This window comes from Macrotis lagotis, chromosome 6 (assembly GCF_037893015.1).
Source record: "Macrotis lagotis isolate mMagLag1 chromosome 6, bilby.v1.9.chrom.fasta, whole genome shotgun sequence".
NCBI lineage: Eukaryota > Metazoa > Chordata > Mammalia > Peramelemorphia > Peramelidae > Macrotis > Macrotis lagotis.
This window is the reverse complement of record NC_133663.1, coordinates 30,548,426-30,575,128: the sequence shown is the minus strand read 5'-3', so window position 1 is coordinate 30,575,128 and position 26,703 is coordinate 30,548,426. Positions and strand designations below refer to the sequence as shown.

The window sequence follows — 26,703 nt, the reverse complement described above, 5'->3', positions numbered from 1 at the left end:
GACAGCCCAGACTTGTCCCTGATTGTTGCACTGATGGAATGAGCAAGTCCATCAAGGTTGATCATCACCCCCATGTTGCTGTTAGGGTGTCCAATGTTCTTCTGGTTCTGCTCATCTCACTTAGCATCAGTTTATGCCACTCCTTCCAGTCTTCCCTGAATTCCCATCCATCCCTCCTGAAAAACCAAAGATTTTTCAACAAAAACTGCCTAAAATTAACTTAAGAATACTGGAGGAATTGAAAATTGTTTATTTATTATTAAGAATAATATAGTGAGGGGCAGCTAGGTGGCGCAGTGGATAAAGCACCGGCCCTGGAGTCAGGAAGACCTGGGTTCAAATCCGGTCTCAGACACTTAATGATTACCTAGCTGTGTGGCCTTGGGCAAGCCACTTAACCCCGTTTGCCTTGCAAAAAAATAATAATAATAATAATAGTGAGCAAAAGTGATCCTCTGACTCTTTCATGATACAGTGAAGTACAACTAAGAGCTATAATCAGCCTTGTTTCTTAAAAACCATAAAAATAACATTATTGGATTCTGTCACAGAGGCTAAAACAGCCATAATCATATAATGTTTGCCTGTATAGGTTTTTTTGGTTGTGTTTTTTTTTTTTTAGATTTTTGCAAGGCAATGGGATAAGTGACTTGCCCAAGGCCACACAGCTAGGTAATCATTAAATGTCTGAGGTCGGATTTGAACCCAGGTACTCCTGACTCCAGGGCCGGTGCTCTATCCACTGCGCCACCTAGCCACCACCCCCCTTTATAGTTTTTTTAAATGACATTTGAGGTACAAGATACATATCCTTTCCATTCTCTTTCAACCCTTCTCTTTGAAACTTCTGAGCCTTCAGGGTTATCCACATCATAATTTCAGCCCTCTTATGTCTTAGTCCTCTAAAGGAGTTAGAGATACCATGGGGAAATATTGCAAAGTATGAATTAAGGGTGAAGGAAGTTTCTGTTGCTTAGGACTCTGCTTATTCTAGAGACTTTTTTCCATGGGCTAAAATCACAAGTGGCTAATACAGCCTAGGAGGTTGGATCCCCCCCCCCCCCCTTTTTCCTTCTCTCTATTCCTTATGGAAAAAGTTAACATCTTTGGATACATATAATAGAAATTAGACATTTTAGAGAGGTCTTTCCAGAGATGAGTAGAATTAACAACAGGTAATCTATAAATATTATGTATATGGATAGATATACTGCTAAAGTACCAGGCTATTTGCATATTTTTTCCTGTGGGGGAAAAATGCATGGTTTATTTATTTCCATATTTGCTATTTTTTATTTCTGGTATTATTCTCACTCAAAAACATGAATGAGGAAAATTATTTTTGTCTATTTACATACTAACCCAAAGATATCCTTAATGACTTCTAAAGATTATGAGATTTTTTTACTTCTGTATATTAAATAACACCACAAGGAGTGTTTACTTGGAATTGAGATTTAATATATTTCTTTTCCATTCTTCATAATCACATTCTTTCCTTGAGCTCCCTCTCCCCCAGTGAGTAGGACCCCCTGCTACCACTGGTCCCTCTCAGAGAGGGGCCAGTGGCACAAACAGAACCATCAATATTGATCTCCTAGTGGAAAACAAGCAAAACCAAAACATCTAGGGGCTCTTTTAAATGTTTGTGATTCTAATATCCTCTATATGCTTATATATCTTTTGGTAAAATATAATTGAAAATATTTTCATTCTGTTGATGGATAAAAAATACATTTTGTCTTTTAAAAAAATTATTTCTTTGCTTCTTCCAGAGACTGATCACCTTCATTTGCAGTTTTTTAGGCTTTAATTTTATATTTTCATTTCCTAATTTCAGCTATCTTTTTAAGTTTAAGATTTATTTTCTATCTTTTTGTCTCAATTATTTAACATTTTAAAGGAAATTACAATATCTCATTATCTTCTCTCTAAACCTTTTTGCAATTTCCAGTTGAGGAAAACAACACCTAATATTAGTTTAAATCATTATATTTGCAGTAGGAATTTCATTTTAATGTTGTTAGGGAAAACAGAAATTACTGTTGTTAAAAGCTTTATATATTAGAATGAGATGTATCATTTTATGGAGAATACAGTCTCAAGTTTGCTAAATGGTGAGATCATTTGTAGTAAAGTCTCAGAATTTATTAGAAGTATATGATACTTTTGGGGTGGCTAGGTGGTGCAGTGGATAGAGCACCAGCCCTGGAGTCAGGAGTTCAAATCGGGCCTCAGACACTTAATAATTACCTAGCTGAGTGACCTTGGGCAAGTCACTTAACCCCAATACCTTGCAACCCCCCCCGAAAAAATATATGATACTTTAATAATAATATTTACTTAGTTTACTTAGTTTCCAAGCAGTATTTGGCAACAAAAATCTGCTCTTTTTTGGTCACTGATCATTGCTTGCTTGCATTTCTTAGGTACAACGTTAGCTGTTCCAAGAAGTTTGCCCTTAGTCGTTGGAATCGGAAGCCTGATAATCAAAGTGTTGGGCATGGTGGCCGTCGTCCAAGTGGCCCTGATGGGGCAGCACGAGAACATTTTCCTAGGCAGGTCTGTAGAAAATTTGCTTCCCTCTACAATACCCTTTTCAAACATACAAGGAAAGTACAATGCTGTATTTTACTTATACTGCATTTTCCAGCTTCCAATTACTTATCCATCTGCAGAAGAAGGCTTGGCTCCTCATGAAGAGCCTGTGCCAACTGCTATGACCACTCGTCTGCGAAGGCAGAGTGAGAGGGAGAGAGAGCGTGAACTTCGCGAGGGCCGCCTTCGCAAGATGCCAGACAACAGTGACTTGCTGCCAGTGGCACAAACAGAACCATCAATATGGACGGTGGAGGAAGTGTGGGCCTTCATCCATTCTCTGCCTGGTATGTGATTCAGTCTTTTCATGGGCATTTATACTTTTTTCTTATACAGATTTCCCAGGAATTCAGTTTCCACACTGGTCGTGCAAGACATCTGTTGAAGTGCTTTATGTTTGTGTTCATTGGCAGTTGCTATTTAAATGTGATTTGTTTCCTCTTGCTTATTCCCTCAGCACAACTGGGTTTCTCTTAACCCCCCCAAGTTGATAGAATCTGACTAGTCCTGTTCCTGCTGTGACAGTCCCACCCCCACCCCACCCCAGCGAGGAAGACAATAAAGGGGCTCTCCTTTCTTCAGTCTGATTTCTCTCAAGAGGTCAGTAGAGAGATTGAATCAGACTCCTTCTACTTTCCTGTTTTCTATTCTACCCTCTCATTTTCCTTCTTTCCCACCATCCTTTTTTTGGGGGAAGAAAATCATTTAAAAATTAGGTTCCTTTTATATTTTTGAAACTCAAATCAATCAAGATCTTTTATATTATAGTAAAATACTTGTTCTTTCTTTGAAGAAAAGACAAGCTAACTCAATTTTTTTTCATAAAGTATTCTTCTGAAATTTTAAAAATGAAGATGCAAAGATATTCCATTTTCTTTTGAGAGTGAATGTGTGCTGTTATTCCTTGTTTACATTTTCCTATTTGATCTTATCTGGGGTAGTACTCTTTTCATTAGCTTATTTGTTCTGATCTTTCTCTTTTTCGTTGCAACTGTAATCTTCCCATGGCTGTTTTCTCCACGGGGGCTGACTAGCTTCTCGGGTACTGCTGAAACCTGTGCCTTTGCTGAAGATGAGACCAAGAGTTTTTCATCTACTATTTCTGCTGTTCATCCTGACTGGGGCCTCTGGTTCACAAATGAGCTCGTTTCTTCTGGGCTGGGCTCTCTTGGGCTTTAGCATGACATCTTGACACAACATGCATTTTAGAAGCCAAGCCTTCTTTGGAGCTGTATGCTGGCCAGAACCATTCAAGGGTGTCCAGCAGTTTCTCTTTATCAAAGGTAACCAAGGATTCAAGATCATATTTAAAATATATTTTAAAAAGTGGCAAGAAAAGAGCAGGGAATACTTTTGGAAAAGTACTTATTGTTTTATATCTACTAGCCTGAGAATATTTCCCTAGAAAGATCACTTTTCTTATCAAATTGAACTGATCTGCTGGTTCTAGAAAGACTTTTTCTTTCCATATTCTACTCTTCTCAGATAGAGTCACCCTGAGAGAGATTAAAAACTAAATCCTTGACAAGGAATTTGACATATTTTTGAGCAGAGTGCTCAAAGAGTCTTCGTGTCAATGAGTGATGAGAGCACTCAGCTTAAAGATGCTTAGAATCAATTTTAGAGAGGTGTTGTATTCAGTGGAATGTATTTCCACCTGTAGATCAGTGTAGATGTTTTGTTGTTTTTGGTGCCAATAATGAAATCTGCCTGTGGACACATTTGAAATCCTCCTAGATTGGAGTTTGGCTTTTGTCTTCCTCACCCTGTAGAATTATGTGCAAGAACTGCTTATTTGAGAGATAGCTTCATGTGCTTTTCTTTCAAATGCTAAGGGAGGTATTTTTGCATTTTAATATAAAAAATAAATGATAGTTGCTTCAACAACTAAAATAGACATTGTGGGTTGTGTGATGGCGCTCAGAAACTGATATTAGAAATGCTTCAGCTTGAGCTGTGTATTCCATGTTTGGGATTAATAGGTCACTTTCATACACAATGAACATCGTTGCCCTCATTTCGGGGGTGGGGTCTGCCCATCATACACTTTTAGGACAGTTCAAAGTTGTCCATCTGGGTTTCACTTGGAAGGAAATGAAATTTCTTTTTATTGCTAATAATTCTTAGTAATGATCTAAGTATTTTATTGTCAGGTGTTTGGAATTATTATTGGATCTTTGATAACTCAGAATTATTTTCTACATATTGGTCAAATGGCTCACTTTGACTCATTCTGAGATAGGAGGTTGCCCATAAGGGATTCTCTTTCTTGTTCAGGTAAATAACTTTTATTTACACTGTCTTAGGGGATTAGTTAGAGCCTCTTTCTCCAAAATTTGCCCTCAGAACAGCTTTCAGAGATGAGGGATCTCATCAAAACAATACATTTTCTTCTTTTTCAGTGTTTTGAGGCTCCACCAGAGCTTCCTTTAGGACTTCTTTCTGAACAGCATAGCTTTTTTTTGAGAAAGAGGCATTTTCCCATGAGTTTGTCCTAAAGGAAGAATTTTTTTTATGATTGATTTGTAGTAGTGATTGATTTTGTTTTCAGAATTGGCAATATTCTGCCTTCTTTCTTCAGATCCATCTCCCTTTTATTTATTCCAACAGTTTTATCTCCTTTTATTATCCATATAAACTGGAGTAATCAGAGCTTATGTGAGCCCAACCTCTTTGCTCAGAGGAAAAGCAGAAATGACACATTCTATATCCTTTTCATTTACTGTAAATTGACTTAGGATATCTATTTAGAGCCTTAATGTAATGAGATCCTTGGGATTTTCCAAATGATCACATTGACCCATCAGGTGAAAAACAAACTGCTCTTCATGTCAGCTCTTTCTTTGAAGACTCCAAAAACTTCTTAGACCTATCCACATCACATCCTTTTGTAGCTGTGACTATGACTATATTGGTGATCATAGTTATACTCAAGAAATTCCTATCATAATAATACAAATGGGCAAGTAATCTTTTTTTTTCTTCCTCCTTAATAGATGATGGGATTTGGGGGAAATGAAGAATTAAGATTTTTATTGTCGTTCTTTTTATTCCCTACCCCCCAACCCCATGTCACTGGCAAGATAGCTGCCAGCATTTACTTGTTTCACTGGTAGGGATCTATGTCAGGAAATGTCATTGCTTTATTACTGATTTGCAGTGAGCAACTTCTAGGGAGACAGAAGGTTGTGTATATATTGATTTGGTCTCTATTTTGTATACACCACAGAAATCACATTGGCATCTACAGTATCGAGGTGTTTTTTTTTAAATACTTTTTGCAAGGCAGTGGGATTAAGTGATTTGCCCAAGATCACACAGCTAGGTAATTATTGTCTGAGGTCATTTTTGGACTTAGGTACTCCTGACTTCAGAGCCAGTGCTCTATCCACTGCGCCACCTAGCTGCCCCTACAGTATTGTTTTAACAGTGAACATAATGTATGGAACCCAAACTGAAATAAATTCCATTTATCTTGGGAGAAAAAAACTTGTGAAATTAATTTTTTTTCTCTTGAGTTTCTCAAAGCAAATTATCTTAATTCTAAGAAAAATAACTTCCTATTCTCTCCAACTTATTTTACATTAATACATGGGTGCAATCCTATCAAGCCTGTTCTGTGATTACTAGAATAAGAAAGTTGTAACCTAGATACTGAGGACTCCAGAACTCCTTGAGATCAGACTGTTTCCCAGAAATCTGCTTTCCTTGACTTTTACCATTTTATTATTTTATTATTATATTTACTAGCCACTTGGTTAGAACATAGTTTTCATTAGGTTACTAGTTTACACTGAGGAAGAACAGTATGTGAGGTGTTTCTCTTTATAGAGAACTCCTTGCTTCTCTTTCCAAATATATCTCTTAGAATCTTGGTGTCCTCTTCATTGTACATGCTGTCTTTTTTTCTTTCCTGTGCTCTTGTAAATAAGACTGAAGAGAGAAGAATATTACATTTTCCCCCCCATAATATTAAGTCTAAGTCACAAGTAGATACAAGGTTAGTCATTTTCTCTGCCCAGTTTTGTTGAGAGCTACATCTAGGAAGAGAAAAGGGACATCTCTGGGGTGAGTAATCCTATTTTAGCTCTTTAGTTTTTCAATAAACTGTATGTGAAGGAGACTAACAGGTCAATTGAGAAAAGACTGAGAAATTTTTATAATAAGAATTTATGAGAAAAAGGAAAAGTCCAATTAGGAGATGACATTAGAAACCAGAAACAGAAAGGAATGTAACTTGGTGAACACAAGGGAAACATGTTCGAAGAACTGGCCAGGATTTATGATCTTAGTAGGGGCTAAAGCACTGATCTAGTTAGGCAATTTTGTGGGAGGAAAAGAAGCTTCTGTTAGAAAAAAGAATTGATTCTATTGACTGTCTGGGCTTTGAAGATTCGGTGGCACAGCTTCACTTACCTGTTTTTCCTCTATGCAGTTTCCCTTGTAAAGGTGGCTGACATTTGAAGCCCTTAAATATAGTATCACTTTGTACTTTTAATCATGAAGACATAATTAATGATGCTGTTAGAATTCAGTAATTACCTTGCCACCTAGAGCTCCTCTCCTACCCACTCCACTCTTTGGGCTTCTCAACTCATCACTCTTGATTCTTTATTCTTCATGAAGAGATGGAATGAAAGAAGAGATAAGGCATTTATCATACTCTTACTCAAATTAGGAGGATCATGGCCCAGTATCAAGAATGGGATATTTGACTAAAGATCAATTTGACTAAAGATCAATTTGCCATCAAGAAACATTGTTGAAGGTGGTTGCCTTGTGAAATCTGAATCAAGTTCCTGATGCCTCCTCTGCCACCCATGACTGACCATACTTTGATTTAATTATTCATTATATTAATTAAGCCGTGGAACACTAACCCAAGCTGATTTAAAGTCTTATCTGTTTCAGATGATAACAACAGCTAGATGGGTTAATTTTTTTGTTTTTTTTATTAAGAAAGATTTTATTTATTTTGAGTTTTACAATTTTTTCCCCCTAATCTTGCTTCCCTACCACCACCCCCCACAGAAGGCAGTCTATTAGTCTTTACATTGTTTCCATGGTATACATTGATCTAAGTTGAATGTGATGAGAGAGCAATCATGTCCTTAAGGAAGATAGCAAAATTACATAATAAGATAACAGATAGTCTTTGGTCTTCGTTCAAATTCCACAATTCTTTTTCTGGATACAGATGGCACTCTCCATTGCAGACAGCCCAAAATTGTCCCTGGTTGTTGCACTGATGGAACGAGCAAGTCTATCAAGGTTGAACATCACTCCCATGTTGCTGTTAGGGTGTACAGTGTTCTTCTGGTTCTTCTCATCTCACTCAGCATCAGTTCATTGCAAATCTCTCCAGGATTCCCCGAAATCCCATCCCTCCTGGTTTATATACCAGTTTGCTAAGCCATTCCCCAATTGAAGGACATTTACTTGATTTCCAATTCTTTGCCACCACAAACAGGGCTGCTATAAATATTTTTGTACAAGTGATGTTTTTACCCTTTTTCATCATCTCTTCAGGATATAGACCCAGTAGTGGTATTGCTGGATCAAAGGGTATGCACATTTTTGTTGCCCTTTGGGCATAGTTCCAAATAGCTCTCCAGAAGGGTTGGATGAATTCACAGCTCCACCAACCGTGTAATAGTGTCCCAGATTTCCCACATCCCTTCCAACAATGATCATTATCCTTTCTGGTCATATTGGCCAGTCTGAGAGGTGTGAGGTGGTACCTCAGAGATGCTTTAATTTGCATTTCTCTAATAAGTAGTGATTTAATAGCAGTTTTTCATATGACTGCATCATTTGATTTCCTCAGCTGTAAATTGGACCATTTGTCAATTGGGGAGTGGCTTGGTTTTTTTGTTTTGAAAATTTGACTCATTTTAGAAATGAGTCCTTTGTCAGAAATACTAATTGTAAAGATTGTTTTCCAATTTACTATGTTTCTTTTGATCTTGGTTACAGTGGTTTTGTCTGTGCAAAAGCTTTTTAATTTAATGTAATCAAAAGTATCTAGTTTGTTTTTAATGTTCTCCATCTCTTCCTTGGACATAAACTGTTTCCCTTTCCATAGATCTGACAGGTAAACTACTCCTTGATCTTCTAGTTTGCTTATAATATTGTTTTTTATGCCTAAATCTTGTATCCATTTGGATCTTGGTATAGGGTGTGAGGTGTTGGTCTAATCTAAGTTTCTTCCATACTAACTTCCAATTTTCCCAACAATTTTTATCAAAGAGAGAATTTTTATCCCAGTAACTGGACTCTTTGGGTTTATCAAACAGCGGATTATTATAATCATTTCCTGCTATTGCACCTAGTCTTTTCCACTGATCCACCATTCTATTTCTTAACCAATATCAAACAGTTTTGATGACTGATGCTTTATAATTTAATTTTAGATCTGGTAAGTCTAAGCCACCTTCCTCTGCACCTTTTTTCATTGAATCCCTGGAAATTCTTGACTTTGTATTTCTCCATATGAATTTACTTACAACTTTTTCTAACTCATTAAAGTTATTTTTTGGAATTGTGATTGATAGGGCACTAAACAGGCAGTTTAGTTTTGGTAGAATTGTCATTTTTATTGTATTAGCTTGGCCTATCCATGAGCAGTTGATGTTTGTCCATTTACTTAAATCTGATTTTATTTGTGTGAGAAGTGTTTTGTGATTGTTTTCAAAAAGTTTTTGAGTCTGCTGTGGCAGATAGACTCCCAGGTATTTTATATTGTCTGAGGTTACTTTGAATGGGATTTCTCTTTCCAGCTCTTTCTGCTGTATCTTGCTAGTCATATATAGAAATGTTGAGGATTTATAAGCCTTTATTTTATATCCTCCGACTTTGCTAAAGTTGCTAATTATTTCTAGTAGTTTTTTAAGATGATTTTTTGGAATTCTCTAGGTATACTATCATGTCATCTGTAAAGAGTGAGAGTTTTGTCTCTTCCTTTCCAATTCTAATTCCTTCAATTTCTTTTTCTTCTCTAATTGCTGAAGCTAACATTTCTAATACAATATTGAATAGTAGTGATGATAATGGGCACCCTTGTTTCACCCCTGATCTTATTGGGAATGCCTCTAGCCTATCCCCATTGCAAATAATGCTTGTTGATGGTTTCAGATAGATGCTGCTTTTTATTCTAAGGAACAATCCATTTATTTGTACATTCCAGTGTTTTTAGTAGGAATGGGTGCTGGATTTTGTCAACAACTTTTTCAGCATCTATTGATATAATCGTGATTTCTGATAGGTTTGTTATTGATATAATTAATTATACTAACAGTTTTCCTAATATTGAACCAAACCTGCCTTCCTGGTATAAATCCTACTTCGTCATATTGTATTATCCTAGTGATAACTTGTAATTGATTTGCTAAGATTTTATTTAAGATTTTTGCATCTATATTCATCAGGGAGATAGGTCTATAATTTTTTTTCTCTGTTTTAACTCTTCCTGGTTTAGGTAACAGTACCATATTGGTGTCATAGAAAGAGTTAGGCAGAGTTCTGTCTTCCCCTATTTTTCCAAAGAGTTTATATAGAATTGGAACCAATTGTTCCTTAAATGTTTGATAGAATTCACTTGTGAATAGATGGGTTCTTACTGATCTGGGGGAAAGATGAAATTTTCTTTAGACATGCTGTGCATTTGGTGAGGTATTGCTTCATCTTGGGAAGGAAGGGTCTCCTTCTGGGCCAGGATTTGAAACTGAGAGGCTTTGATAGTCTAGTCCTCTTTTCTTCAATGAAATGGTTATTATCCCAAAATAAGCTTATTCATTTACCTGGCCTCCTGCATTGGGAAGATGCCTTATGCCTGCCCTTCACTGGGCCCATTCAAGCCTCACCACCTAAGGAAAAACAACTGCCTTCCTTTAGAAGTAGTTGGAATTAGTTTACAAAGGTTGACCTCAGCATGTGTTCCCTTTTTTTGAGGGAGCCCAAGATGTCGGACATTCATTTCCTTAGTTTTCCAGCATATACTCACTGATGAGCACGGGTGATAGCTTAGTCCTGTTAAGAGCAACTTGTCACAATTATGCCCAAAGGGCAACAAAAATGTGTATACCCTTTGATCCATCAGTACCAGTATTGGGTCTATACCTTGAAGAGATCATGAAAAAGGCTTAAAAACATCACTCGTACAAAAATATTCATAGCAGTCCTGTTTGTAGTGGTAAAGAATTGGAAATCGAGGGGATGTCCATCATTTGGAATGGTTGAATAAATTGTGATATATGTATGTTATGGAACACTATTGTTCTATTAGAAACTAGAAGGGATGGGGTTCAGAGAAGCCTAGAAGGATTTGCATGACTTGATGCTGAGTGAGGTGAGCGGAACTAGAAGAATACTGTACACCCTAACAGCAACATGGGGGTGATGATCAACATTAATGTACCTGCTCACTCCATCACTGCAATAATCAGGGACAGTTTTAGGGTATCTGCGATGGAGATTGCCATCTGTATCCAGAGAAAGAACTGTGGAGTTTAAACAAGGACCAAAAACTATTACCTTCAATTTTTTTTAAAAAAGTGGGCTTATGTACTACATAATCTTGCTATCTCTAATGTTTTATCTTTTCCTCAAGGATATGTGTTTCAATTTCAACACATTCAGTTTCAATCAATGTGTAACATGGAAACAATGTAAAGATTATCAGATTGCCTTGGGGGGGTATAAAATTCAAAACCTTACCCAAAAATGATAGGTAGAAACTACTATTGTATATAATTGGAAAACAAATAAAATATTTATATAATTTCTTTTAAAAGAGCAATATGTCACCTCTGATCTCCCTGTTATTTCTAACATGCTACTTCTGCTCTTACAGGTTGTCAAGATATTGCAGATGAATTCAGAGCCCAGGAAATTGATGGCCAAGCTCTTCTCTTATTAAAAGAGGACCACCTTATGAGTGCAATGAATATCAAGCTAGGCCCTGCCTTGAAAATCTGTGCACGAATCAATTCACTGAAAGAATCCTAACCAGAATGAGAGGTTTTTTGAGATGGCATTTTTACTTTTCTCAAATTTGTAAACTTGTAAGCCAATGTCTCCTCAACAGGTTACTGTTTACTGCAGTGTTGGGTGAAATACATCCAAATCTCTCACAGCATTCAGACCCTCTCCCTCCAGATTCAGGAACCCACTCGGGCTTCCAAGAAGCCAACATTCCTGAAAGAAATCTTGTAGGTTGATGAAGTGCAGATGCTCCTGAAGGCACGGTAAGCTCGAGGCTGGTGCAAGGAAAAGGAGTGTACACAACTCATCTCTGCTGTAAGATAGACTGTTTTGGCAAAGATGCTTGTTACATACACTGTGTGTCTCTGATAAGGTGATTGGATGATGGAAGGGGATCCTCTTCAAATTTCCCATAGGCTAAGTTAGAAGGTTTGCCTCAAAAGAATGTCTCAGGTTGTAGAACATGTCAGCAGAGATAAGAGAAGTATCAAAAATGATGTGCTCGAACCTTTATTCTGAGTTTTCCAGATTTGTTGAACATATCCTTGAGAGGGTTATTTTATTTTCCAGACGATTGTTGTCTTAACACAGGGACTAGAAATCAGGAGACTTGATTTCTGATCTTGACTCCACCACTGACATACCATGTAACAGAAAAAAAAAAGTCTTTTTCCTACTATTTCTCTAAGCAAAATGGTATTACAATACTTGTTCCCAACTGAAGAGATGTTTTAAATACATAGGAAAGATAAGATGTAGGATGTGTTTTAGACTTCAGGAAAAAAAGCTGCCAACAAATATTAACTATGTGATATAAAAGCTCTATATGGTATTTTTGCAAATTTTGTGCATAGTAGGAAATGGAAATTCCCTTTTCTGTTCTGCAAAACATAGAAATACTGATACAACAGTGTTAACAACAGCATGAACCTCATGCTTCTCCTTGATATCCTTGGGCTTCTGGGCACCAATGAAGGCTGAAGGGAAAACATCCTTGTGCATTTTGGACTGATGCCCAGATACTGCTGGGCAGGCAGGAAGGAGGAGCAGCAAGGAAGGCTTCTTTTACTGCTGCCGTGGTGCTTTTAGTGGAGTGTCATGTCAGTCCTGGGAAGAACAGAGCTTTTTCTTTTCATTTAGTAGTTGACAGAGTATTTGCCAGGTGATTGTTCTTGGATGCTCCTGGCTTTTCATCAGAGCACTGTGAAATGCTTATGTGCCATGAAGTTAAAATATATTTTAAAAATTCAAAGTTCCAGTTCAGAAAGTTGAGAGTTCTTCAGTGTTACAGAAAGCAATGCAAATTTGTTGAATAATAAGAAATAGCTAGCATTTATATAGAGAGAAATAAGGGATGGAGACATTCATACACATGAGCATCATAGAGTTTTGAAAGTAATGGAGAATTTAAAAAAACTTCTAATCACATGACACTGGGCGGGATACCATTTATTGATTTTCTTGATGATTTCTCCCTCATGGTGAGGAAACGGCCCCATCCTCATTGCCTGTGATTGATTTATATGGTTCTTTTGAAGGGAGTACATGCAGGTACTGGCATATATACATATGTTCATTTGGGTAGAGAGAATGAATTCAAGGGTTTCAGTTAGTTCCATTGCTCTTTTCAGAAAGATTACTTTAAGCTAGTATAAAACTAAAGATATCACAGATATTTTATCTTTTGGCTTTGTGTATCTTAGAGGTTATTTTTATACAAAAATACAGAGGGTAATTTTTTAAATCTTTTAGATGTTCTTGTTCAAATGATGCTTTGTTAGAATTCTTTTGTGTTGTAATGTTTAAAAAATGCTTATTGATAGTTATTTTTGTCTAGGAATAGTAAGGCTCATCTTCCAGGCCTACAGTAGTTTATAATAGATAGAGACATTTTTGTCTTATCAAACCTTTAATTAGTGGATGAACATTTGAAGGAAACCACCTAATCTCATTATACTTAATGGTAAGGAAAACAGCAGCCCAGAAAACTTGAAACTAAAGAAAAGTTGTATATTTGGCTTTGAAATGCCTATTCCCCTTTCCCCTCTCCCAGCCTCTTGCCCCTTAATTACCTCTTCATCATTTCCTGAGTGCATAAAGCAGTAGGGAGAAGAGGAGATGGGTGAGTAGGGTGTCCTTAGTGTCAGAAAAAAGCTGGCCCAGGATTTCAAGTTTGCCACTGCTGGAAGACCTCCATTATTCTGTGTTCCTACTTGAGATGATTTTAGGCATCAACTGGTCACTCAGTATTAGTTAAATTAAGTTAAATTAAGATTTAATCTTGTAACAATAGAAAAAGCCTCTTGGGACATATTGCTAATAGATGTTGAAATTACAAGGCATTTAAGCTATATCATAGATAGCCAGGTGTTTTCTTCAGTAACCATCAACAAGTATTACCCACTGGCCATGTTTAGCACTTTGCTCCAAGTGTATCTGAGCTATTTAAACTCCTCTTACAAATCTTCCCTTTTCTCACAAAACAAAACAAATAACTCCAACATAAACCATACATTTGTTTCTTTAAACAAACTTTATTGAGAATTGGCTCATATGCTTTCAACAAACACTATTTCTTCCTGAATGATTTAGCCATTTTAACTTCCATAACTTTGGACCCACATAATATATAGAAAACAAAACAAAGATATTTTATCTTCCATGTCATAAAATGATTATAACAATGTAATTTTGAATTGGATTTGTAGGTAAATTAATTTTATATTACCCTATATTAATTAGAGACAATTACTGTTGTCTCAGGGTTTTTTGATACTATAGGTGAGCTACTCAAGGACATGTATTTCTTTCAGTTTGCACCCACCTCTCCCCCAAAAACTAATGTGAGCTCTTGGCCTGATTTAAGCTGTGAATTGTTTCTGAGGAAAAAATGGTAGAGATATTTCATTTAAATATCTATTTCCTCTCTGAAATAAATTTACATTTAAGATGTGTATATGCAGATCTCATACAATGCATGTAGTGTTGCACAAAGCAGACCCCCCATCTTGGAATGTTTTTTTATGCCTGCCAATCTGCCATCATCAGATGGTACACTTAGTGGTGGGCAAATCCCAGGGTCATAGGAGTTAGAGATGTGCTGTTGAGAAGAAATGCAGAGCAAGGAGGGCACAGAAGGGAAACAAGTGAGTTTCCACTTCTGCTGTGTTTATTCAACATCACAAGGAACACAGGTGTGCGAAACAAACTCCTTCACTATAAAAATGAATAGTCGTGTGGCACCTGTTTCTTAAATGCAAAAAGGGTGGTTTTTTTTTCAAGTATCCCAGTGTTTATTTTCAGCATCTCTTGAACATTAAAACAGTGTAACAGCTTGAAAAGAATTGTTGCAAGTACACACTTGAACAGTTTTTGACACATCAATTCTCTGAAATTATTACAGCCTCCTGTTCCTAAATATGTCTTTGGATGAAATCTGACACTATGCACTATCTTTCATTTAGTGAAATAGAATAAATCTTTAAGCAACATAGGGATAATCATAGTAGAGGAACAGATAGAGATGCCTACACAGCTGCAAACCAGTTCAGGATTCGACCAGTATAGTTAGATGGCAGCATCTTCCTAGAATCCTGTCTAGCTCATGAAAAGACAAGATGAACTTGCTGCTCTTTGCTGCTTAAAAGGGAGATGGGAGCTAGCAACAGTAGTATGAATTAGGAGAGCAAATCCTATTTCCTGGCCACCTTCATTGAGTCCATAGAATGGATTGAGAGGTTCTCACTCACCTATACACTCTGGAAATTTATTTCCTAGAATCTCCTGGTGTATAAACCCTGGAAGAGAAGATTTTTTGAAAAATATTTCAGACTTTAGCAGTCTGGTTGCTCATTGTAGTGTGTGTGTGTGTGTGTGTGTGTGTGTGTTAGGCACTGGGGAAAGTTAGAGGCAAAAAAACATTTCTGATTCAAAATCTAGAATACAGTGCACAAGAACAGATTAAAGTTGGAAAGGCCCTGGGGGAGGGGATCATCAGACACATCCAAAGCCACTCTTCCAGAACCAGCTATAATCAAAAAGGATACTTTAATAGAAGTATTTCAGCATATCTTCCTTAAGGTGGATACTGCTTCCATTGGGCATGTCATGTCGCCATGCCCTTGTCGCTGTTGGCCAGGCCTCTCTAAATGTGGACTGACCTCTAGGTGCACCATATACTCACTTGTCCTCCATGCTTTGAACTAAGGAGGAATTGCTGAATGTGGGTCCCAGCCATCTCCATATCTCAGTGAGGCTTCAGAGTAGGAAGTAAGTGATCACAAAATTCCTAATGTCATTTTACCAGGAGTTAATTGATTTGAATATTCATTGGAAAAAGATAACAGTCACCTCAGCAGAAAAGTTCTGACACTCTGGCAGTGAATAATTTTGTAATCTGTGTCAAATTTTCCAAACTTAGTTTAAGCTGTCTCCTCTCCAGAGAAGGGCCTTGCTCTAGTTCTATCGAGACTGGCCTTTTGGAGGTAAGGTTGTGGCTGTATCTATAAAGTGAGGGCTTAAAAGACCCAAGTTCTCTGCATTTTGCTAAACAACCTCATTTAAATTAAGGGAATGTCTTTGTCTAGTCAGACTTGTAGCATTCAATGATAGAAGTGTTCTTTGAGTTCCTCTTCATAAATTGGAATTCTTAAAAGTCAGTAAACGGTATTTTAGGTCTATTAAAGGGGAACCAGACTGCTAAAAGATGCCCCATTATAAGAAATGTGATCTTCTCTTTCCCTTGAATGAGTTAGAACTATGTTGATAAAATGAGCTTTCTTCCCAGTTGGCAACCCGTCTGTTTTGACACTGAGACACTTTGCAGTAAAATTGGTCTTAGTTGCACTATCTTGTGTCAAAAAGGTTTTTTTGTTTTTTTTTCTTGTGAACTTTTAAAAAGTGTCATCCCACCATAAAGAAAATAGGTCTAGCCCTCCACCTCCATTCCTCCTCCTCCTCTCCTTTCTTTTTCACACAAAGTTTAAGATTTGTGGAATAATTTTTGCCTGTAATACTTAAATGTCTCCTTTTATCACCTAAAAGTTTTCTAGAAGATAATAATGTCATTGTGATAGTTGACCAGGCGATGGGGTGCTGAGGGGATGAGGGATAAAAGAAGGCACGCAACGGGATTCTGTCTAGGGGTTTTTATTTCAGATTAATACTTTCCCTCACTATCATCCTGGCTTTTTGGAATACCTTTCAAAGGTATAGTTACTATTTTTCCAAGAATTGGTCACTAAAAAGAGCCATAAATGTCTGTGCAGGGGAATTTAAAATGTTAAAAAAAAATAGACTAGAAACAAACTTAAACTGTAAAAAACAGATTAAGGGTAAAATGAGTTTAAATGTATAGCATTTTGGGGGTACCTTATAGTTTTAAACTATGATGTTTCTAAATATATTTGTGTTTGTGTATACACACACACACACACACACACACTGTATTAAGGTTCATAACAACCTCGTGTTTAAGATGGCTTGAGCAATCATAGAGGTTCGTGTGTATGATGTGTAGGTAAACTAGTTTACTGACTTAAAAACTACTTTATAATCATTTTTGAATACATAGGTTTTTAATCATTGAAATTGAAGTAAAAAAATCAAAACTTTTAACAAAGATATATGGAATTAATTTTTATTTTCTCAATTTTTATGTTTACAATAGGAGGAAGAATGTTTCCACTTAAGTCTTGTGTTAAGGAAACTATCCTTTTTAAAATGTTTGTCATTAATTAGCCTCTATAGTAAAATTAACTTTTTTAAAAAATATTTTTATTCATTCTAAACTAGCCAGGTAATTTCTTTAAATCTATTCATTCTGATAACAGTGATGAATGTAGTCTGAATATGGGTCATAAAATGGCATTTTTTGTAAATTCTGTGACCAGTTGAGTTTTTTTTTAACAAATGGTTCTTTTTTGTGGAACGGAGACTTTATCTAGTTTCCATGTTTTGTATTGGACATGACATACGTCCAAAGTTGGCACTTTTGATGCTAACAAAGATGTTGGATAATGCATATACATTGCCTTGAATAAGTTGTTTATCTTGGCAGATGATAAATTTATGTGCATTTGCTCTCCAGGGAGAGAAGAGGGTTCAATAAGTATTAAAAAAAAATTATTTTTGAAATAGCCTCAAGATAAGATAGGTTTGGGAGCTATGTAGAGATAAATGGAAGGTCATTGACATGTTCTCAGTTGGCAGCAACTGAGCTCACTGGCCCATAATCTGCCTGATGGACTGTGAGTCAAGAAGAAAAAATCAAAATTTAGATAAATGGTTTTTATTGGGATGCTCTTGTTTTGGTGAGTTTTTTTTTTATTTCTATGGTTTTTATTGTTTTCTCTGTTTTTTTTTTCTGCTCCCATCCCATTATTATTGTTGTCATATTATTTGCATCTCTTTTTATTCATCAGTTGGTATTTTCAGACTTTATCACAGATTTTCCATTCTCTGTGCCTGAGGTTTTTTGGTAGGGCATTGTCCAAGTCAATTCTTCCACAGGACACTAAGGCCCTCTGCTTAGCAGAGCACTACTTCTGGTTTTCTGGCTAATTTTAACTCTACCACTAATATTTTGAATGTGAAATGATCCATTTGAACATCTGGAAATAGTTTTAGGTTGTTGTTTCTGACAGCATGTCTTTTTTTTTCCTATTTCATCATCATGTTTTTGGTGAACTTTAATTTTATTTTGAGATTTCCTGAAAGTTTTATTCTTTTTTGAATTTATATTTTGAGTAGTGTTAAGAGAAGTCTGACTTCCTACAGCCTTTTGTTCTGCCACCCTTCTAACAATCTGTTTTTAAAAGTATTAGACAGCAATGCCAACATATCCTTTGGTTGTCATGTCTTCGTTGCATTTCCCCCATATGTATTTAGGAATTCAGTATGGTCTTGTAGGCTGCCCTCCTGAGGGTGCCATGGTGTGTGGGGTACAGGGTGATGGTGATGGTAGCTGCTACTGGATGAGCAGATAACAAGAGATGGCAACAGAATGAAACGTAGAGCTCTCAAGTCATGACCGTGACATGGGCCCTGAGTTTAGGCTGGCAGATGCCCAGGATGTCACCCTGGGGAGCCTGTGAGCATTATCATGGTAAACACTTACACAAGATAACAAAATCTAATGAGAAGTATTCATTACTCAGGCAGAATTATTTTGACACTTAACCCTGGGCTACAAGTCTCACTATGTATAGACTGTCATCTTGGCACAAAATCTTCATGCAGGCTGATTGAACTTTATTTTATTTTCCAAGTCAAGCAAAGGGCATTTATTTTGAAGGGTCATGCTCCAGAACAGGTTGATGTCCTAAAGGAATTCAACTGAGGAGAGGGCAAGCCTTGTGGAGAGGAGGTAATGGGTGAGAAGGGGAGCTCTAGATCTAAGAGGAAAGATGAAGTAATCTGGGATTATGTAGATGAAGGGCAATAGCTCAAGACTTGATCCTTTCAGCCTAGAGCAGGGATTTACAGTCTTGTGCTTGGGGGTATAGATTTACCAAGTCCTTGCCAAGGGGTAAGGTACTTCATTGAGGTAGAGCGATTTCATCATTTCCCCCCTCAAGGAATAGGAGCCAGATTCATTTGGGGAGCAGGGATGAAGGGCTCAACTTCAAGCTAACAATCCCCATTTAAACACCAAATTAGAAATCCCAGCCATTAGACCTTTAACCATTAGGCCTCCATCCATAGATCTTTTGGTAATGATATGATTTTGGATCTACAAATTTAAATACATATCTCAAACTGAACCTTCATGCCATTCTGTAAGTTTTCTCTGAAATAATGTTGCCCTTCCACACAGGTCTCATATCAATACTTCTTGGAAAAATTGTAATAACTCCATAAATATTTGTTAGGTCACAATGGTGGGGTTGAATTCCTGAACCAAACAAATGAATGGAGTTATCATCAAATTTTTCTGTTCTAGCTTCCAGAACATTTAGGGTAGAGCTTTGGTTTCTCTGTGGAGTCAGAACCATCTGGGCTTAATTCTCCCAAATAAGGCTAGCCCTGTCAGCTCTTTCCTTTCCTGTTAGTGGTTTTCCATCATTTTACTTCTTGGACATAATCAGGCAGCCTCCTCTTCAACTGAAAGACTAAAATTCCTTTGTCACTTGGCCATTCCTTATTGTCCAAGAGAGCTTCTTTAGCACCTTTTTCATCTGAATGTTGATTGATCTCTGGAGGGTAAGCAAACTTGGGACCACGCACAAATCCTTGGGGTTTTCTTTTTCAGATTGTATTTTCTAAAGCTTCAACCTCAGTGAAGTGTGCAGTCACTGTGTCGACAGCCAGGTTGTCTTGTTTGGGGTATTTGGTTTTAAACATTATTCCTCAGCATTCACCTGAATCAGCCTGGGCATCCAGGCTGTGCGACTCTTGCGTTCTCCTTTCTAGTGTCTCTGTCATTTCATGACTACCTCAGGATTTGATGTGCGTGGGAAATGGGTTTCAAGTATATCTTTCTATACCTCAGCTGCCAAGTGAGAATTCTCAATGTCATCTCCATGCAAAAGCTTATCCCCTCTAGCAGATGCTTCTTCCCACCATTTTTCTGTTTTTTTCCTTTATTTGTAAGAGTTCTTTTAAAGGTCTGAATCACAGCTTCTTCTTCTCGTTCCTCAGGTCCATTCCTCTGAGCTTTAGGAGGAATGGAGGCATGTTTATTCTTGAGCAGAGATCTGCCCTCCTCCTTTTTGGACATCTCGGGCCAATCCTCTCTCTCCACTGCTATGCACTTCTTAGAGTGGGTTTCATGGCAGGGTGAAGTTTCTCTGCTGGAGTTCCTATGACATCTTGTGTGGTAGTGCTGGAGCTGGGATGCATCTCATTATGGTATCTTAAAAGTCCGACAGCTTTACTCCATAGAATTCCAGGTCCCAGGCTTCAGGCTGACTCCAGGCTGCCTGCTGGGGCCGGTCCTCAGGCCTCTGCAGCCTGAATTGGGAAAGCTGAACATCATCTTGGACATGTCCTTGAACCTTTCTGGACCTCACTTTACTCATCTTTGTAAATTGGGGAGGGCTGGATGACAAAGACAGGGATTGGAGACTACCTTTACCTCTGGGGAGGGGGAATGATGGCAGACTGTCCTTTTGACTTCCTTGGCGGGGAGGGGCAGGGGGTTGTGAGGCAGTAGAGCTAAGTGAGACTTGTCCACAGTCTCATAGCCAGTGAGTATCAAGTGTCTGAGGCCGAATTTGAACTCAGGTCCTCCTTGACTCCAGGGTCAATGTTCAATCCACTCTACCACCGAGCTACCATACAGATTGTACTTTTAAAAATAAATTAGTGAGCTTCATTATTAACACTGGTAATTTTTTACAAACCTTAAAAATAATCAGAAAGTTTTTTAGCAGAGTTTGTGGGGTTTTTAAGTCAAGAAAAAGTATGAAATGGCTGAAGCTGTACTGGAACGTTGAAAGTTATTTTAAAGTGCCCCAGTTTTTTAAAAATTATTTTCCCATAGAAGATTCCTTCTGCGAGTCAGGAAGCATAAACTCTGCCAGACAGACTCTGGGCCTTCAGAGTCTTGGCTTCTTGTTCTCTCCCCCTGGAAAAGGGTCCATCAGAATGTGTGTTAGACAACAATTTAAGCAAAATTTATGGAAGGTATAAGAAACAAACACAAGTTTTGTGGGATAACCTTTTGCTTTTTTTTTTTTTTGCTCTTAATGGTGAATATAAATTAGCTTTAAAAGTTTTATTTCTAGATTCTTCATCTGTAATCTTTTATCCTAGTTGGTACATCAGAATCTATTGGGTGAAGTCACTTTGAGCTTTTTAAAAGTCTGTAAGATTGCATAGATCCAAGATGGGATTTCAAATGTCTAATTTGCAGCGTACCTCAATTAGGTTCAACTAGATTTTCAAACTCCTTAAACAAAGATTTGATTCATTTTCTCACAAGCAAAAAAACCCCAAATCCTTCTCTGTATAGTGAGGGTCATTGTCATAAGGCACTCAGTGCTAAAGGGCAGCCCGGGGAGGGGGGGTGGTACTGGACATTGCAACCTAAAACGGCAGGATTGCAGCACTCTGTGGCCATCAACACCTTTTACCAGTCTAATCCAATAGCTATTTTCAAGAAAGCTCCAAGCACTTCTGAGCTCATTCCTCCTATTGTTTGAAAACAGAGCACTTCGATCTTGGTGTGATCCACCAAGGATGAGCAAAGCATCATGAGGTGTGAAATTAATCTATTAAAGCAAGACATTTTAATATATTTGCAAAAGCAAAGGTTAAAATTATATATAGGTGTATTCTTTACCATGTATTGTATTGGAATATTCTTTACCAGAAAATGAAATGATAGTTTTAGCATTGTCTAGGATAATTAGATTAGTGTCTATATATAGCCCCACTTATAAATTGTATAGCCTGAAAATGAAGTTAAAATAATTTTACAGTATAAGAGCACACCATGATCTATGTTATACAGATTATGTCCACTTGATGTATTTTTTTAAAGAAAAGGAAAAAATGCACTTTCATATTAACAAGTAGCATGTGAATGAACTTTAGAGTTTCATATTTGTTGTGGATTGTAGCAAAAGTGAAGTAAAAATTTAGCGTTCCTATGTCTGTGGGCAACACAACTTTTGAATTGAAGCACCTTATACTCTGCTGCTTAAACTTGCTTGTAATTGCACCTTTTGGTACCTGCACATTTTCATATAGAACATTATTGTAACATTTCCTCACATGGGTTCGGGTAGAGATTTAGTGGGCCTCCAAAATCACTTATTTATATTGTTTATATTGCAATAATATATTGTACATCAATTGTAAGTTCATTGCTTCTGAAATAAACGCTTCTTTCCATTTGGCTGGTGTGTTGGACTTCCTTATATTGTAATAATCCCCCACATTTATTCCTTTCCCTAGGACCTGACTCTTTGTGACCCTGTTGTGTATTTTCTTGCCAAAGACACTGGAGTGGCTGGTTTGCCATTCTCATTTGAGATGAAGACACCGAGGCAAACAGGCCTAAGTGTCCAAAGTCACCAACTGGGAAGTGTCTGAGGCTGGGTTTGAACTCGGGGAGAGAAGTCTTCCTAACCCCCAAGCCCAGGCTGTGGCCACTGCCCCACCAGATGCCTCTGGTGGGGGGGGGGCAAGGGGGGAATCCTCCTCTTTCAAGGCCCACACAGCAGTAAAAAGCTTTTTGGAGGAAGAGGTATAAGATTCCCTTCATCTGTTTCATACTGGGGGAGGGGCTTTAGAATGTCATTACAGGTAGACATAGGTCCCTTCGTTCCAAATTATGACTGAAAAGGGTAAAGGAACAAAGGTCCAAAAGGAGGCCAGGACAGGGAGGGGGGCTTTGTGATTTCCTTACTTGACTAGTGTTCTTTGGAACATAAGGAGTTTATTTAGCCTTTGTTTATAGTCCTTCCAATAGTGCTTTTCCACAAACTTTATGAATGGAATAAAATAGCCCATGACCAAGAAAGGAAAATGACCATTGGTGTCACCATCCAGAGCATTAGCCCCTGGCCTAGAACTTGGGCTGACACTTGCATGAATGGCTCTTCTCCAGATCATTAATGTGAGACAGGCAGCAGAACTGAAGAACCCCGGTCCAGAGTTAGTCTATTTAAAGGGAGTCAGACTGGAAGCTATGCTTCAAATCCTTCCTCAGACAGACAGCAAGTAACTGTGTGCCTGGGCCACCCTGTGACCTCTGGGCTTCATTCCTCATCTGTACCACGAGGCTCAGGCCTTAATGGCCTCTGAATTCCTTCTGACTACCTCCAGGATGCTAATGGGGTTCTCTTCCCAGATTTGGGAGACATTTGCTCTAAGTAGTAGAATGTAATGTGACACTCCTCGTTGTTATTCAGCTACTCCAGGTAAATTCTTGACCATTTTAGGACAAGGATCACACCTCCGTTTTTTTTTCCTTTTTGTAAGTCAATGGGGTTAAGTGGCTTAATGAAGGCCACACAGATAGGTAATTAAGTGTCTGAGATCACATTGGAACTCAGGTCCTCCTGACTCCAGGGCTGGTGCTCTATCCACTGTGCCATCTAACTGTCCCTATTGCCACCGGTTTTAATCTCCTTGAGTAGATTACAGGTAGTTTATGACCTTGGGGTTGCTCTCAAGCATGGATCCAGCCTGCTTGTCCCTTCATCCTGTCCCAGGCAAATTGAAATGCTGTTTACCGTCTTCTATGCTTGTCCTGCTCTCTCCAGTCTAGTGCCTTCGCTCACCCCTCAAAGACCACCACCTGAGAGCCGCCTGCACCAAGTCTGACCACTCACCACCCATCCGCAGCTGGCATGCTCCTCCCAGCACTTGGCCCAGACCTTACCTGGGCACTGTGTACTTCCAACATCAGAGTTGATTATCTTCCCACTTAGATTAGATTATCCACACTCTCTGAGAGCAGGGATTGTTCCTGCCTCTTTGTTCCTGGAGCTTTGCTCAGGACCTCTGATGAATGGAAATGACTGTCACCTGGGAGAGAGTTGGCAGACCATACCATTCTGTTTCCACATCAGTTATTCAGCATGATTATGAGATGTCATGCTTCTCTTGTCACAAGGACTGGCATGCTAAAAGGGCAGTTTCTACTTTCATTGTTGAGGGATGAGACCTCAGCTTCTCCAACTGCTCCAATTTGTTTCAAGAATTGAGTCGATAGGATCAGCTGCTGTGGAAGACTGGGCCACGGGAATGATTGCGCTCTGTCCCTCCCTCCTATCTATCCCAACCTTGGATGGTTGTGGAACCAAGTCATTGGTGTGGTGACAGAGAGGGGGGCTGACTGTTGCCCTCACAGAACAGTCTCCAGCTCAGGTAGTTTCGATCCTTTGATCTGGAACATTTTCATTTTTTGCCAGAGATCTGTTATTTTACCACAATATGAAAATTGGCATATGGAGAGATACCTATATAAAATGTAGGGAAATGAGAAAACAGAATAGCTATGGTAAAATCCACTCCAAAGACATTTCCTACCCCAAGGAATTCCTCTATAATCTAGCAAGAGACACCTTTTTAAAACAACCGTTGCATGAATAGCTTGGAGACATTTTTTAAAAGTTAAGCTTATTAAACTAATTCAATTAACATAGTTTTTAAAATAAAATAGAGCTGTGTGCATTCAGGTCCGTGATGTAATTGGCATTAAAGGTTCCTGGGAGCATAGACAGGTGAAGAGAACTGGCCAGTTCACAACCAGTATGTCAGAGAAAGACCATTCTACCTCTCAAAATATTTTATAATGTATAATTGAATAATGATAATGTCTTATCCTGTTATTTCAATGGTTTTTATTAAAAACAATCTATCTTCTCCACCTTCCCAACCAAATAAGAGGACATGATTTTTAAAAACCCTTTCTAGAATGTTTAATAAAGACCATACACCTGCAAAGTTGTCACTAAGTCTCTGATTTTACATAAGGGCTTGAAAGGTACCTGGGAATACAAACATTTAACATTCAGCCTCACCAATCAAATTGCCTCTTCCATCTTAATTTCAAAACATCCTGGGATAAAATGGAGGTAGTTGTGGACTTTTAAAAAAATATAAAGAATATTTCTTTTTTAGCAAATTCTAAAAAAAAGTGATTTATTGGAACATGGGGGTGGGGATAACTCTTTACACTTTCAGGATCCAAATCCAACATCCAGGCATTTTAGCTTGCGGCTCCAAACGTCAAGGTGACCAGTACTCTTACGTGGTTTCCTAACATCTTTGGGATGGCCATCCTCACGTTTCCTTGTCTGCTCCATTTGCAAAGATGATCACACAGTGAGATGACCCCTGGGTTTTAACAGACGGTTACTGCTGCAGCAGCTTTTTCCATTTGCTCCATTTGATGAATTGTAAATGGAATAAAGCAGAATTTCCAGTTCACAAACGGGTCTATGTGTAAAATTGTTTCTGTTGCCTTGAGCTCCTGACTCCTAAGCCAATAAGCTGCAGCGATGAGAAAACTGTTAATGAAATACAACCAGGGGACGTTCATCTCCACGTAGGCTGGAATCTGTATGTCTAGAAACAGAATGATTATCTGAAGGAGAACAAATGGGAGCCAAGTTCCAAGAAAACAGATTAAAAGCTTGGTCAAGAGCTGCTTTTTACTGATGACTGCGTGATCCCAGTCTGGTGTGAGGGGGAAGTACAGGACAGTCTCCTTCATGAAGGAAATGATGTGGAAGGATTGAGTCAGCTTCAAGACTTCAGGCCAACACGTTCCAAAAACCACCAGGAGGACCCCCACTGTGAACACCGACAGCCAGTAGCTCTGAATGCTAACGTAGAAAGGGCACTGATAGGAAGAAAGACCGTATTTACTCAGGCTTACAAAGATAACGGGGTCTCCCAAAACATAGACGAGAGCTGCAATCCAAATAAAGAAGACCGAAAAGAAATAAAACACGTTTTGACAGAAGTGCGAGGTCTTTGATGTCTGAGAGATGTTCAGGTAGTGATCCAGCCCAGTTAGAAGAAAAACTGGACAGTGCAGGAAGCCACAGGCAAAGGACACAATTTGAGATAGCAGACAGATGTGGTATTTTGTAAACCTAATCCCCCAAAGGGCAAAGTCCTGGAAATAGGCTATAAAGGAGAAGCCCACCAAAAGCAGCAAGTCAATGAGCACCACCGACATGCAAAAACATTCCAGAAAGTTTGGATAGGTGTCCTTTCTTCGAATGGCTATCATCAGGAGGTTGAGGAAAGTTTTCACAAGTATAATTAAGAGTACGAGGCAACTGGGATCTAGAGGTATGTGCTCAGGATGGGACAGGAGCTCAAAGGTGCGATTATCTGGAGAAATGAACATTTTTTTTTCCTTCACATAAATTTCAGGTCTGGTGGAACATGTATCATGAAAAAGAGCGTGTTTGTTTCCTATACCTGAAGGAAAAATGATTTCAGACTTTAATATTCTTTTCTATGCATATAAAAAAATTTAATTTCCTAAAGAGTATTTTACAAAGAAAAATCTCACTATTAGTATGACTTGATTAACCCATTTTTTTTTTAGGTTTTTGTAAGGCAAATGGGGTTAAGTGGCTTGCCCAAGACCACACAGCTAGGTCATTATTAAGTGTCTGAGGTTAGATTTGAACTCAGGTACTCCTGACT

General features: G+C 38.1%; 2 protein-coding genes across 11 annotated transcripts in view; one reads left to right on the top strand and one right to left on the bottom strand.

Moving 5' to 3' along the window:
- The window catches only part of PHC3 (polyhomeotic homolog 3), a 75,880-nt gene extending 53,457 nt beyond the window's left edge, over positions 1 to 22,423 (top strand). For 4 of the 6 annotated variants that reach the window (XM_074190903.1, XM_074190902.1, XM_074190900.1 and 1 more), the window contains 3 exons: positions 2,430 to 2,562; positions 2,654 to 2,885; positions 11,450 to 22,423. In XM_074190903.1, the coding sequence (XP_074047004.1) occupies positions 2,430 to 2,562; positions 2,654 to 2,885; positions 11,450 to 11,604 (520 nt within the window). In that variant the 3' untranslated portion in view covers positions 11,605 to 22,423. The other 2 variants (XM_074190901.1, XM_074190904.1) reach the window with 2 other exon arrangements.
- The window catches only part of GPR160 (G protein-coupled receptor 160), a 43,995-nt gene continuing 34,460 nt past the window's right edge, over positions 17,169 to 26,703 (bottom strand). For 4 of the 5 annotated variants that reach the window (XM_074190908.1, XM_074190907.1, XM_074190909.1 and 1 more), the window contains exon 3: positions 17,169 to 26,472. In XM_074190908.1, the coding sequence (XP_074047009.1) occupies positions 25,382 to 26,398 (1,017 nt within the window). In that variant the 5' untranslated portion in view covers positions 26,399 to 26,472 and the 3' untranslated portion in view covers positions 17,169 to 25,381. The remainder of the gene's footprint in view (positions 26,473 to 26,703) is intronic. The other variant, XM_074190906.1, reaches the window with a different exon arrangement.